Below are 12,930 nucleotides of genomic sequence, written 5' to 3' on the forward strand. Positions count from 1 at the left end.
AGACGGCCTTATATAGGCAGGCAGCCAACAACGTGGGAGGCGTTGGGATGGGAGACCCAACGCCGCCTCACACGGTGACCGAGCTGCAGGCTATGGACGTATATATGTACGTAAGTAGGATTCAGTTAGCGTTGGGAACCCGCGTACCAAATTTCTTGAAGATGGGCCCATAAGTAACAAAGACCGTTGAAAAGTTCAATATGGCGGCCGTCAGTGGCATTATACCACCGAAATAAGTACCAAATTTCAGCCTTCTACCTACACGGGAAGTTGGAGAATTAGTGACGTTGGAAAGTTCAATATGGCGGCCGACAGTGGCGTCATACCATCGAAATAAGTATGTACATCGGTTTCGGTTAGTGCAGGGAAGCCGCCTACCAAATTTCGTCAAGATTGGGCCATAAATAAGAAAGTTCAACATGGCGGACGTTGTCGACCGTTATCAACCGTTATGACCGTTATGTGTAGAATTTCTAAATGAAACCTACTTAACTTTTGTAAGTAAGCTGTAAGGAATAAGCCTGCCAAATTTCAGCCTTTTACCTACACGGGAAGTTGGAGAATGAGTGAGTGAGTGAGTGAGTGAGTGAGTGAGTGAGTGAGTGAGTGAGTGAGTGAGTGAGTGAGTGAGTGAGTGAGTGCTTTGCTTTTTATTAGTATAGATTAATATATTTTAAAGTTGTGATGATGTAAAAAATGAAGTTGGTGTAATTAGTGTTTTCTGCCTATAATTTTAATGACTTATTAAATTATTAAAACTACAGCCACCTAAAGAATGAAAGTGTGGCAAAATTTACTTTTTTTACTTACATTTTTACATTTTTCAACATCTTTCAAAATCTTTGTCTAACAAATAGCCATACTACAACAGCAAAAATATAGGCATCAATGTAATATTCAATTGCCAAATATGTCAAACCTGACTTCTATTGCAAGATGCAAAAAAAAATTACATTACAGCTTCAGAGTATACTCTAAACCTTACAACTGGAAAATAAGTAAAATCAAACAAAGATTATTACAATTAATGAAGTATCTTCTCAGTATGCCATCAGGCTTACATTCAGTAAAGCAATATTGCGTCTAAAATCCTTAACCAACACACAAACGCACGTGAGAAATCATTAGCGGATGGAACAAAAAAGTAATGTTCAGAAAATATGGTAAGATGGACGGCACTAAATTTCACTAGAGCTATTCAACCTGTTATGCAAAATAAGTAAATGATATTTGCTATATTAGAGCAATGTAAATAAGTATTACCTTGAAATTGCTCCTCTGTCACTAAAATACCCGCTGTATTACTCACCGTAGTTGTTTTTTTCACTTGCAGTATGACGTTCTGATCTTGTCACGTTGGCATCTTAAGTGGGAGGAGTTTCATACTCTTGAAGCAGAGAAATTAAGTAGCCATAGCGTTAGATTAGGTTAGACAAACTTAAATTTTGTTTTTCAATAAATGAAAAAAGGAATTTGAGTTTAGATTACTTGAAAGTCTAAGCTAAAGTATGTACTAATATAATTCTTTCACGTCAACACATTCATATTTTCAAATTAAAATATTCAATAAAATCATCGAACTTGAATTTTTAACCTGATAGCATGCATTTGATTAAGTGATGGTTAGAGGTCCCTTGAATTGCTTTTTACAGTGTACTTGTACGTTTAACATGAGTTTCGATGTAACTCTGGAAATGCAGTGTACATAACTGGCCATGGATAAAAACAGGGCCTGGCAAATAAACTCTGACGTTATTAAACGTTTGTCGTTGTGATTTGGTGATAGTCATACAATATGTTAAACGAACCGGGTGTTGCGCATACGCCGTAATATAAAGGGAATATCTTGTTTTGAGTTGTCAGTGTTATGGAATCCCTGTAGTTTTTCCGCCGTAATGTTTATTATTGTCTGGCAGTTTGCCGCTACTGTTCAAAAAGGTTGTGAAATTAGTTTTTTTTTTTCACTGTCTAGGTGTTGCCGCTGATCTTCGGATAATGTCACTCTGTGGTTTGTCATAAGTTGTCTTTGTTGTTCTGAGGCATCTTGCCTGTGCTGGTTGGTCTGGCGTGATGTCGATGTTTCTGCTTCTGTGCGTTGGTGTGAGTATGGAGGCCGGCAAACGGCCCCAGCAAGACTGTATGTGTGTCATTTTATGGGAAGGCTTACGTTGAAGTGAAGGAAAGGGGATGTTTAAAATGGTAGAGTCATAATGAAGTTTCGGTCAGTAACAAAGTATGTATCAAATAAACAGTCAAATACCACAGTCGATATGGTCACATTGAAGAATTAAAGACACCAAAACTCTGCCAGGAATACGGAATCCTCGCTATTGTTGTGGAGGGATATAGTAGTTGTGGCAACTGTTGTTTATATCGAGCTCGGACGGGCACAAACGAAATAATATAAGGGTTTTCGAGATGTAAGTCGACATTTCGACTTTAACCACGTTAAACGACGAGATTCAAGTGGAAAAGTCTCGAAACTGACATTTTCTTTCCTCACTGTGTCCCTAACCACGTCAAACGACGAGATTAAAGTGGAAAAGTCTCGAAACTGACATTTTCTTTTCTCACTGTGTCCCTATATTTGTTCTTCTCTGTAGCCCTAATACGCTTCCATGTATTACACTCCCCACTACCTCTGCCTCCCTGTTTTAAACCTATTGCTCAGAAATACTGACATAAACAACGAGATTAAAGTGGAGATTTCTCGAAATTGACTTCTTCTTTCCTCACGGTGTCACTATATGTTTTTCTTCTCTGTGCTAATACTTTTCCATATATTACACTCCCATCTACCTCTACCTTTCTGTTTTAAACTGACTGTCCACGCAAGACCGACCAGTGCACCCATAACAGTACTTTGAGAGCATAAATAATCTTACCGATACCAACACGTTTCAAGTGAATACTATTATGTTTTTATTTAGCTGCGTTCTCATCCCTAATTGTCCTTAACCCGCGTCTACTATTCTAGTTATAGCAGTCAGCGCGCCCTTGTACACGTACCCGTGCAGCTAAAACATACGCATGCGCACACGAGGGCGTCAATTTGCGCGGGTTTCAGGCGCTTACGCGTTCCCATTCAATGTGGCTGGAACTCGAGCTGTTTGAGTGAGTGCGTATACAGTACCTGCAAATGCTTTGAACGGCTTTTTCATGCATTTAAGTAGTGTTTTATTTTATTTTTATTACAAAATCAATGGGATTTTCAAGACATTTGTGATTAACCATTACCTCAGACATATCTCAACAACCGGATCAAAACGACACATTCCGGGAAGAAACCAGTACTCGAGAATTACTCATAAATTAAAGGTATGTCTAGCCATATTTTCATACAGGCATTTTTTATTATCTGTCTTGACGATTTTAAAGTCACAGTAGATAGGGGAATGCATTGATTTACTTGGGGTTTTTTTTCTAAATGAGCAGATAAAGTTAGACAGCTGATAATAGTAACTTTATAATGTAATGAACTAAATAGTCAGCAGTACATCATAGTCTTTTCACGCGCGTTTCGACCTTTTTCTGAAGTTTTCCTTCATTTGTCAAAAAATCAGCCCAGCAATTTACAAATTTAACTACAACTAGATGCTGAATATACAGCAATATTGGTAATTTACATTAGTAACAGTCAATGGATGAAGGCACATCTGGGCACAATGAAAGGCTAAACATTACAATGTAAGAAAACAAATAATGATAAAATAGCAGGTTGGATGAACATAATTTCTGTATTTTACAGAATTGTTACAAGAATAGTAGAGGTAATTGTGTGTTTGATGGTTATGAGACTAGCTGTGCTAGACAGGATGAAATCTAATCAATGAAAACCTCAGTGTTGACATTTGCTGTGCACCATGCAATGCGCAGGTCTCTTTAATATGCCATTTGGTATTGGATTTGTAAAACCAGTTTTAATATTTGTGATTTGCCATCTGTTGGAATGACAATGCATTTTATTACTAAAAATGTTTGTGATGCACCATCTTTTGGAATGACAGAAACACAGCAACCGAACAAACACCCAGACAATCCCATAGCCAGTTATCCATTTATTAATGTGAATAAAACACACAAACCTGTCAACATTTGCCCATTCAACTTCTCAAAACTGATCATGCAATCAAATTTCACGTCTGCTGTTCATGTCTCCTGGTGAAGCAATTTGAGTTCAAAAGACACACACTGCCTGAGGAAAAGTTACCAGGAAAGCCTGCTTCATACTAGGGTTAAACCTGGACACCCTGAAAGCTGTTGTGGATGGTGACTAAAAATTGGATGCCATCATGAAAAATCCACTCCATCCCCGCAGGCGGCTTTCTCTTGAAGCAGTTTTAACTGCAAGCTTACAGTGGTGTGAAAAACTATTTGCCCCCTTCCTGATTTCTTATTCTTTTGCATGTTTGTCACACAAAATGTTTCTGATCATCAAACACATTTAACCATTAGTCAAATGTAACACAAGTAAACACAAAATGCAGTTTTAAATGATGGTTTTATTATTTAGGGAGAAAAAAATCCAAACCTACATGGCCCTGTGTGAAAAAGTAATTGCCCCTTGTTAAAAATAACCTAACTGTGGTGTATCACACCTGAGTTCAATTTCCGTAGCCACCCCCAGGCCTGATTACTGCCACACCTGTTTCAGTCAAGAAATCACTTAAATAGGAGCTGCCTGACACAGAGAAGTAGACCAAAAGCACCTCAAAAGCTAGACATCATGCCAAGATCCAAAGAAATTCAGGAACAAATGAGAACAGAAGTAATTGAGATCTATCAGTCTGGTAAAGGTTATAAAGCCATTTCTAAAGCTTTGGGACTCCAGCGAACCACAGTGAGAGCCATTATCCACAAATGGCAAAAACATGGAACAGTGGTGAACCTTCCCAGGAGTGGCCGGCCGACCAAAATTACTCCAAGAGCGCAGAGATGACTCATCCGAGATGTCACAAAAGACCCCAGGACAACGTCTAAAGAACTGCAGGCCTCACTTGCCTCAATTAAGGTCAGTGTTCACGACTCCACCATAAGAAAGAGACTGGGCAAAAACGGCCTGCATGGCAAATTTCCAAGACACAAACCACTGTTAAGCAAAAAGAACATTAGGGCTCGTCTCAATTTTGCTAAGAAACATCTCAATGATTCCCAAGACTTTTGGGAAAATACCTTGTGGACTGATGAGACAAAAGTTGAACTTTTGGAAGGCAAATGTCCCGTTATATCTGGCGTAAAAGGAACACAGCATTTCAGAAAAAGAACATCATACCAACAGTAAAATATGGTGGTGGTAGTGTGATGGTCTGGGGTTGTTTTGCTGCTTCAGGACCAGGAAGGCTTGCTGTGATAGATGGAACCATGAATTCTACTGTCTACCAAAAAATCCTGAAGGAGAATGTCCGGCCATCTGTCCGTCAACTCAAGCTGAAGCGATCTTGGGACAATGACCCAAAACACACCAGCAAATCCACCTCTGAATGGCTGAAGAAAAACAAAATGAAGACTTTGGAGTGGCCTAGTCAAAGTCCTGACCTGAATCCAATTGAGATGCTATGGCATGACCTTAAAAAGGCGGTTCATGCTAGAAAACCCTCAAATAAAGCTGAATTACAACAATTCTGCAAAGATGAGTGGGCCAAAATTCCTCCAGAGCGCTGTAAAAGACTCATTGCAAGTTATCGCAAACGCTTGATTGCAGTTATTACTGTTAAGGGTGGCCCAACCAGTTATTAGGTTCAGGGGGCAATTACTTTTTCACACAGGGCCATGTAGGTTTGGATTTTTCTTCTCCTAAATAATAAAAACCATCATTTAAAAACTGCATTGTGTTTACTTGTGTTATATTTGACTAATGGTTAAATGTGTTTGATGATCAGAAACATTTTGTGTGACAAACATGCAAAAGAATAAGAAATCAGGAAGGGGGCAAATAGTTTTTCACACCACTGTATTCCTCCATGGTGTGCTAAGAAGCACCTTTGGGGATTTTTTCTGTCCACTGGTGCTTCTTCCTGACATCCCAAAGTAAAGGCTTATACTCTTTTTGAATGAACACATTTATTTATTTATCTCTTTATTTCATTTTTTAAGTCTACTTAATTGTGAGCAGGGTTTCAGCTGTAGCTGGAGCCTAATCCAGCAAACGCAGGCAGGGTGCAAGGCAGGAGCAATCCCCAGGACAGGGCACTTATTTATTCATTTAGCTGTCTATCTATGCTTGATTGTATTATTTTTGCTGATAGGCTATATATGTTTTTTTTTTCTGCTGCTATATGTACTTAAATGTCCCCTTGGGATTAATAAAGTTTATCTAATCTTAACTTGAATTAAATCTAATGTCATTCCAGCTGGGCCACAGAAAAAAGTCTTCCATTTTGTTAGAATATTTACTGGTGTGATTGTGATATTAATATTTACTATTATTTTCTAAACTGTTAACTAGTTAACCAGTTTGTTATATGTTATCTTCTTGTTATGATGTGGTAATTAAAACTCCATATGCCTTTTTCACACAAATTTAACTCAGTAGAAACAGTGAAATAGCAAAGTGTAGTAAAGTAGTTCAGTCAGTATAGCTGCTAACACCTTTTATATATCATTATCTGATGGACAATGTATGTTCAATTGTCCTGTGCCTTTAAGCATTTGACAAAAAATCATTTTGGTGAATCCTATATGGAGTTTTTCATTCAATATGCTTATTACAAATTAACTGGTGGTCCAGAAGATGAAAATCACTCCAAGTTTTTAATGTTATGATAAAATCATTTTATTTTGCTGCAGTCATGAATATAATTCTGCTGTATTATTACTTTTTAATCTGAAATAAATACACAGAACCTCAATTTTAAACTTTAGTTTAATCAGATGCATGATATAGAAATATATGTTTCCTTTAGAATTACAAGTTTTTTTTCTTAAATGATGGTGTTCCCAACTATGGACATGGATACAGTAGCACTTTATTTAACCTTTAAACAGCCTTTTATGAACAAGATTTAAAAAGAAACATTGCCTTTCAGTTTAACTACATATTAATGATGTCTGGGAATTACAGCCATGTTATGTAATTCTGGAGATATAATCATATATAAAATGACTGACCATTCCACTCTTATTTTGGTGCAGAAAAGTAGAGTGCTGAAAATAAACATTTTCCTCTTGAAAATAAAACTGATTAATGTCCATTATTTGCAATAACTTACTCATGAGTTAACCAAAATGTTTTGAGTAATTGAATTTACAATCTTCCGCAAATATGACATGATTTCATGAAGGCATTTTAAGTGTTTACTTTTTCCAAGTAAATGAAAGACCCTTAAAACATTTGTCTCCTCTCTGTATGACCATGCCCCTTGAAAATCTAGTTTTAAAAATCTAATTTCAAGACCTTTCCTCCTCCAGCCTCCTTAATATACTGTAGTTAACTGGTGACTACTAATCATGTTTTGCAGATAATTTTTCAAAACACGGTGGACAATCCATATGCATCCATTTCTCCACTGCCAAAACATTCCAACTCAGTTGAGGGTGACAGAGGACTAGAAATTATACCAGTATCATTCATTATAAAATAAAGACCAGTCCTGAGCACCTCTTTCAGAAGCACACAAACTCCTGTATTCCAGGTCAATTTAACATGCACATCTTTTTCATGAAAACCTTAGCACTTCAACAAAACAAAACATGCCAATTAAGTATGAAAGGCTGATCCAATTAGACTGCAACCGAACTGGGATTTGGACACTAGACTCTAGAGCTGTGAAGCAGCAGCATAACATAATCTGTTAAAATGTTATATCTAATAACTTACATGTGCTCACCAAAAATCGTGTTAACCATCTAATCTTTTTTAAATTCTGCATTGATATCCTTTCAGACTTTACGTTGATTCAGCAAAAAAGGGACCGGTGATTAATGCAAACTTTGATCTCCACTTGACACGGGACACCCAGTCTTCGAAGTTTTTTACACCTTCATAAATGTCAACCTCAATATGTAGTTTTCTGAGATAATACTGTTTACTATAAATCTGTTAATATCTCAGGAAGTATTGTTTTCATGTATCTGTCCTTTACTGAAGTCACATAATCCAATTCAGGTCATAGCCTACCCTAGTTGTTTTGGATATAAGAAAGAGAGCCAGTTCATTGCAAGGCACACCCAATCACAAGCCCACACATACTCACGTTTAGAGATCTTATGGTGTGGAAAGGATACCAGAGTACCCTCTCAAACTAAATTCCATACAAACTGATTAGAACAGAGGATGCTGGAACTAGAGGCAGCAGCACTAACCATCATGCCATCATGAAGTACCTTATTAAATCTACAACCCCAAATCCTTAATGCTCTCCATCCCTGCAAATAGGCCCTCCAACCTGCAGGGAAAACTTTGGGGTTGGTAGTAGGATTGGTACTCCAGCCTCCATAAAAAACCTCACGCTGCTCCTATTCATTTGAACTAGTTTGGTGCTGAGGTGTCACCCATTGTATGGCTGCACTCGGGTCCTAATCTGGGATCCTAAAGTGGTTTGTCATGTGGTGGGTGTGGCAGCGTGTTGTAATATGCTCAGAACACCATTAAAAAAGCTTGTCAGTTTTAACTGCTAGTTAATAGATAATCTGTTTCGCTACTAAAAATGTTGGTTTAACAATGACAGTTTACACAGTTTATAAAGAAATTAATTTGTACCAAAATTAAATTTAAGCTTTAAACATGATCTGAAACTCTTTGATTAAATTAAAATAAAAGAACAGTCTTACAAATCCCATTTAATCTAAAAATATTACATTTCTTTCATTTCACTTTTATTGCAAAAAAAAAAAAAGTGAATTTTCAAAGCTTTCAGTAGCGTATAAATTACAAAGAGTACTTCATGGTTTGCAATATTGGAAATCCTTTCATACTATGCTGCACAAAAGAGTTTAATCAAGAACAATAATTTTTACTAATACGGTTTGAGGTAGAATGCCTTTCCCATCATGTTTGATGTCTCCACTGAAAAAGTAAAAGGAAAGACTATTTACAATGTAAATAAAACCTCAAGGGACAAAACCCAAGACTTAAAAATATTCAATCATAATTCATTATATCCATTATAACAAAATTGGTAGATGAATGTAGCCCTGCTTTCTCGCTAGCAGCAGTATATAATTTTAACACTTCTCAGTGTAAAATGCTTTTATCTACTCCAATTTAAAATAAAATTGAAAGAGTACTCCTTTTACTACAGATTTTTATTGTACATTTTACATTTAAAATTTCTGCTAAATCTTTTTTTATTTCTTTTTTTTTCCATTTTATTTTCTTTTAACAGGGTTGAATTATGTATATTGTATAACATTACAAATCTCATATCTATAAAGATGAAGCTTCATGATGCTATACACAGATGGCTGTGTGATTTCAGTGTATAGTTCCCAAATTCAGGCACTTTGAGAGAATCAAAATCCCCAGTGGAATGTCTTCAAACAATGTCTACACCAAGATTTCCAGATGTTTCTATAAAATTGGATGAAGTATAACTAAATTTTGGGATTTTTAGAACAAAAACAATATGGGCAAGAAAAGGAAAAGCTGGGAAGAAATGCTAAATGGTGAATTGCACACTGTTTTATAGCTCACCGAGTATATCATTTGAAAAGGGGAATGATGTAGTCTTAAAGCAAACAAACCACAACCACAGTTGCCTTTAAGGCATCTACTTTCAATTTACATAAAGTCATTTAAATCTACTTGCAATCACAGAGAATGTAAGCCATATTTGAATTCTGTTAATGTCCTCCATTTATTATAAAAAGTCATGGGCCTGTAGGAATTCCTCAGCATGCAAAAGTTAGTTTTCATTTTTTATGTCATAAATGCTCTTGCTCCCTTTTTATCCGGTATCCCAATACTCAGATACACATTTGTTAATACGCCTTGACTTTCTTATGAAATATACTACAACTCTAAGTTTTTCCTTTTACAATGAGCTATTTTTGCATGTATACTGTGATTTTAGTTTTGTTTTTGTTGGCATATAACTTTGCATTCTTTAATTTCCAAATTAATCTTGTGTTATCATTGTCATTTCTCTGTTGTAGAGTCCTAATTTTGTCATTTAAAATATTTTAGCATCGTAGATTATGTTTCCAGCACGTAACAGGCATTTACTATTTGAATTTTATTATAGTATTCATTCTGTTTTCCACTTTGCCTTTAAAATTGGATTGCTTTATTGGAAAGCCTTAATCACCAAAACATTTCTGGCAGATATGGTCCAACTTCATTTTTATGTTCATATTATGAAGATCACTGGCTTATATTTACATGATATTATCATATTGTCACCTTGAAATACCGTAGGATTTCTTTGTGGCAAAGGAATTTCAACGATTGATTCCTCTGAATGTCACAATTTTAAGATACCATAAAAAACTGAAACAAACAAAATATCTTGCGGCTAGTGAAAATCTGTGCAGTAATAACTGCAGAGAGTATAGACGAAATTTAAAAAGTTCTTGTTCCAGTGGAATATGAATATTCTCTCCAAAAATCTATAAAGAAAATAGAACACTAAAGTCCACAAAGCAAACGCAACCATATTTAGTTCTATGACCGCAAATCTGTAAGCATTTGCCTTAACTATTCTTTTTTCCCCTCTTTCTGGACTTGGCTTTTCGCCTTCCCCTCCTTGCCCTCTTTTGCTTGCGGGCGCTGGACTTTGATGTTTTCCCTCTTCTACTTCTCCTTCTCCTCTTGGACCCAACGTCCACATCATCAGTCTGTGCAGCTGCCTTACGCCGTCTTCTCCTGCCTTTACCTCGAGATCTGGACTTCCTTCTACGTTTGGTCCTCTTCTTCCTTCCTTTCCTGCTTCCCTTCTTGCTTCCTTTTCTACGTTCGCTTTTTCTGCCAGACTTGCTGCCACTGTTTACTTTGTACAAGCCTGATAAAATACTGCCCCGTCTTACGGCTCCAGAGGACACTAACTTCTTCAGCGCAACTCTGATTTTAGAGTCTGAGTTTCCCTTCATCTTGTAGTTGTTCCTTATGTAACTTTGGATGGATTGTAGGGATGATCCCGTAGGGTTTCTGTCAGCACTGATGGCTGCTCTGATCATGCCGGCAAGTTTAGAACCCGAGTTATTTTTTCTTGCCATTGTTCCTGACATTGTCAGTTTTGTTTGGTTTAATCCTATATACACTTATTTAAAACAATAAATGTTGTTTTCCTGTTTTTTTTTCAACAATCTGTGTCAATCACGCTGGTCGTGTCTAGGCGAAAGTAGATTGTTATATTTAGTGGTTTTGCGCCTCTCTATGAGAGCCCCACGGCGCTATGGGGACAGATGCCTCACGCCCAGAATACACCTTTGTTTACAGAACCAGCTGCTGTCGGACCTATTTCAAGAATTTGCTCGGACGTCATTGAAAGCAGTGCTTGTCCGCAGCTGATCCTGCAACCTTTACTGTTATACTTGTGTTGTCTAATCGTAAGATTTTTCAAAAGTTTATAAGCATTTGACTCCCAGTAAACGTTTCCACAGCATCCTGTAATATGAGAGAATAGTACGTACGTGCTGCCGTTGAAATAAAACCGATTAGAATTAAACATTACGCCCAAATTTGATCTGCGACATTCTGTTGTGCTCGGTAGCACAACGAATAAGGTTTATGGTTTGTAACAGTTTTTTCACAGCTGTATATATGTAATAACACCAGTGTGGTCGAGGATTTCCTTTTATCCCTATAGGTCTGATGCAGAGTCTATCTTCTAAAAGCTGGAACCTATACATTAATGATGGGCACAAATCAACAAATGGCAGTGGACCAAATGTCACACTTGCTGGATGTCAGTGCCTCCAGTGCAAGCCCAGTACCTATAACAGCAAGGTGTAGGAGCATCAACCAGTTCCAGTTATCATGCATTTAAAAAGTCGGAATTCTGAGAACGCATATAATCACAAACACAACACATCTACAACTACAACATACTGTATCTATCTATCTATTCTGTCAAATCTTGTCCAATATACAGTTCAGATTTGTAGGGGGTCCACAGCCCAACTGGCAGAACTGGGTTAAAGATAAGAACTTTCATTGCTCACAGCTCCAGTCCAGGGCAGGGCTCACTTAGTCACAACATGACAGAGCACATGACCAGTTAAACATACTCATTCAGCCTGACTAGCAGGTTTTTGGAGCATATGGGATTTGACTAAATTGTAATTGAAAAAGAGAAAAAGAGAGGGAGAGAAATGTGAAAGAAACATTCTTAGTTGGTGTGAGATATATTGCTGATCATGTATTGCACTGAACCTTCTTCTACCTGTAACAATTCCAGTGTCAGCAACCAGTAGAGAGTACTTACATGTAATAATAGATCAGTACTTACCATAGATCAGTAATGACAAGAAAGGTGTTATCATGGCCATCCTGAATTGTTAATTAAAAATATTTTTCTTAGGGATTTTATGTGCTTGAAATAATTCTTCAATATGATAGAGGAGAAACATCTTGTAAAAATGTTGGCTACTATATTCTAGTTGTAACTTTTTCTGTAATTTTTACCGGGCAAGGCATTAAGGTTCAGTAATTGTAATGAATTACCCAAAATGATAAAATACACTTATTTAAATTATGTTTTTGCTTTGTTTAATGCTATTTTATATTTTAATTGATTTCATATTGCAATTATTATAACATAAAATTTTCTGTGAAATTTAGGGTCCAGGGGCCTCATGTATAAACGGTGCGTACGCACAAAAATGTTGCGTACGAACATTTCCACATTCAAATCGCGATGTATAAAACCTAAACTTGGCTTAAAGCTACGCACATTTCCACGGTAGCTCATACCCTGGCGTACACAAGTTCTACACTTGGTTTTGCAGACAGGCGGCACCCAGCGTCAAAGCAGTGCTACTGTTCCAGTGTGG

The 12,930-nt window shown here is 37.0% G+C and overlaps 1 protein-coding gene across 1 annotated transcript in view; it reads right to left on the bottom strand.

Moving 5' to 3' along the window:
- LOC120543352 overlaps positions 1-11,112 on the bottom strand; it is an 84,214-nt gene extending 73,102 nt beyond the window's left edge. Inside the window, exon 1 of the mRNA XM_039776386.1 lies at positions 10,673-11,112. Within this exon, the coding sequence (XP_039632320.1) occupies positions 10,673-11,112 (440 nt within the window). The remainder of the gene's footprint in view (positions 1-10,672) is intronic.
- Between the last annotated feature and the right edge of the window lie 1,818 nt (positions 11,113-12,930).

Source organism: Polypterus senegalus, chromosome 13 (genome assembly GCF_016835505.1).
Source record: "Polypterus senegalus isolate Bchr_013 chromosome 13, ASM1683550v1, whole genome shotgun sequence".
In the NCBI taxonomy this organism is placed as follows: domain Eukaryota; kingdom Metazoa; phylum Chordata; class Cladistia; order Polypteriformes; family Polypteridae; genus Polypterus; species Polypterus senegalus.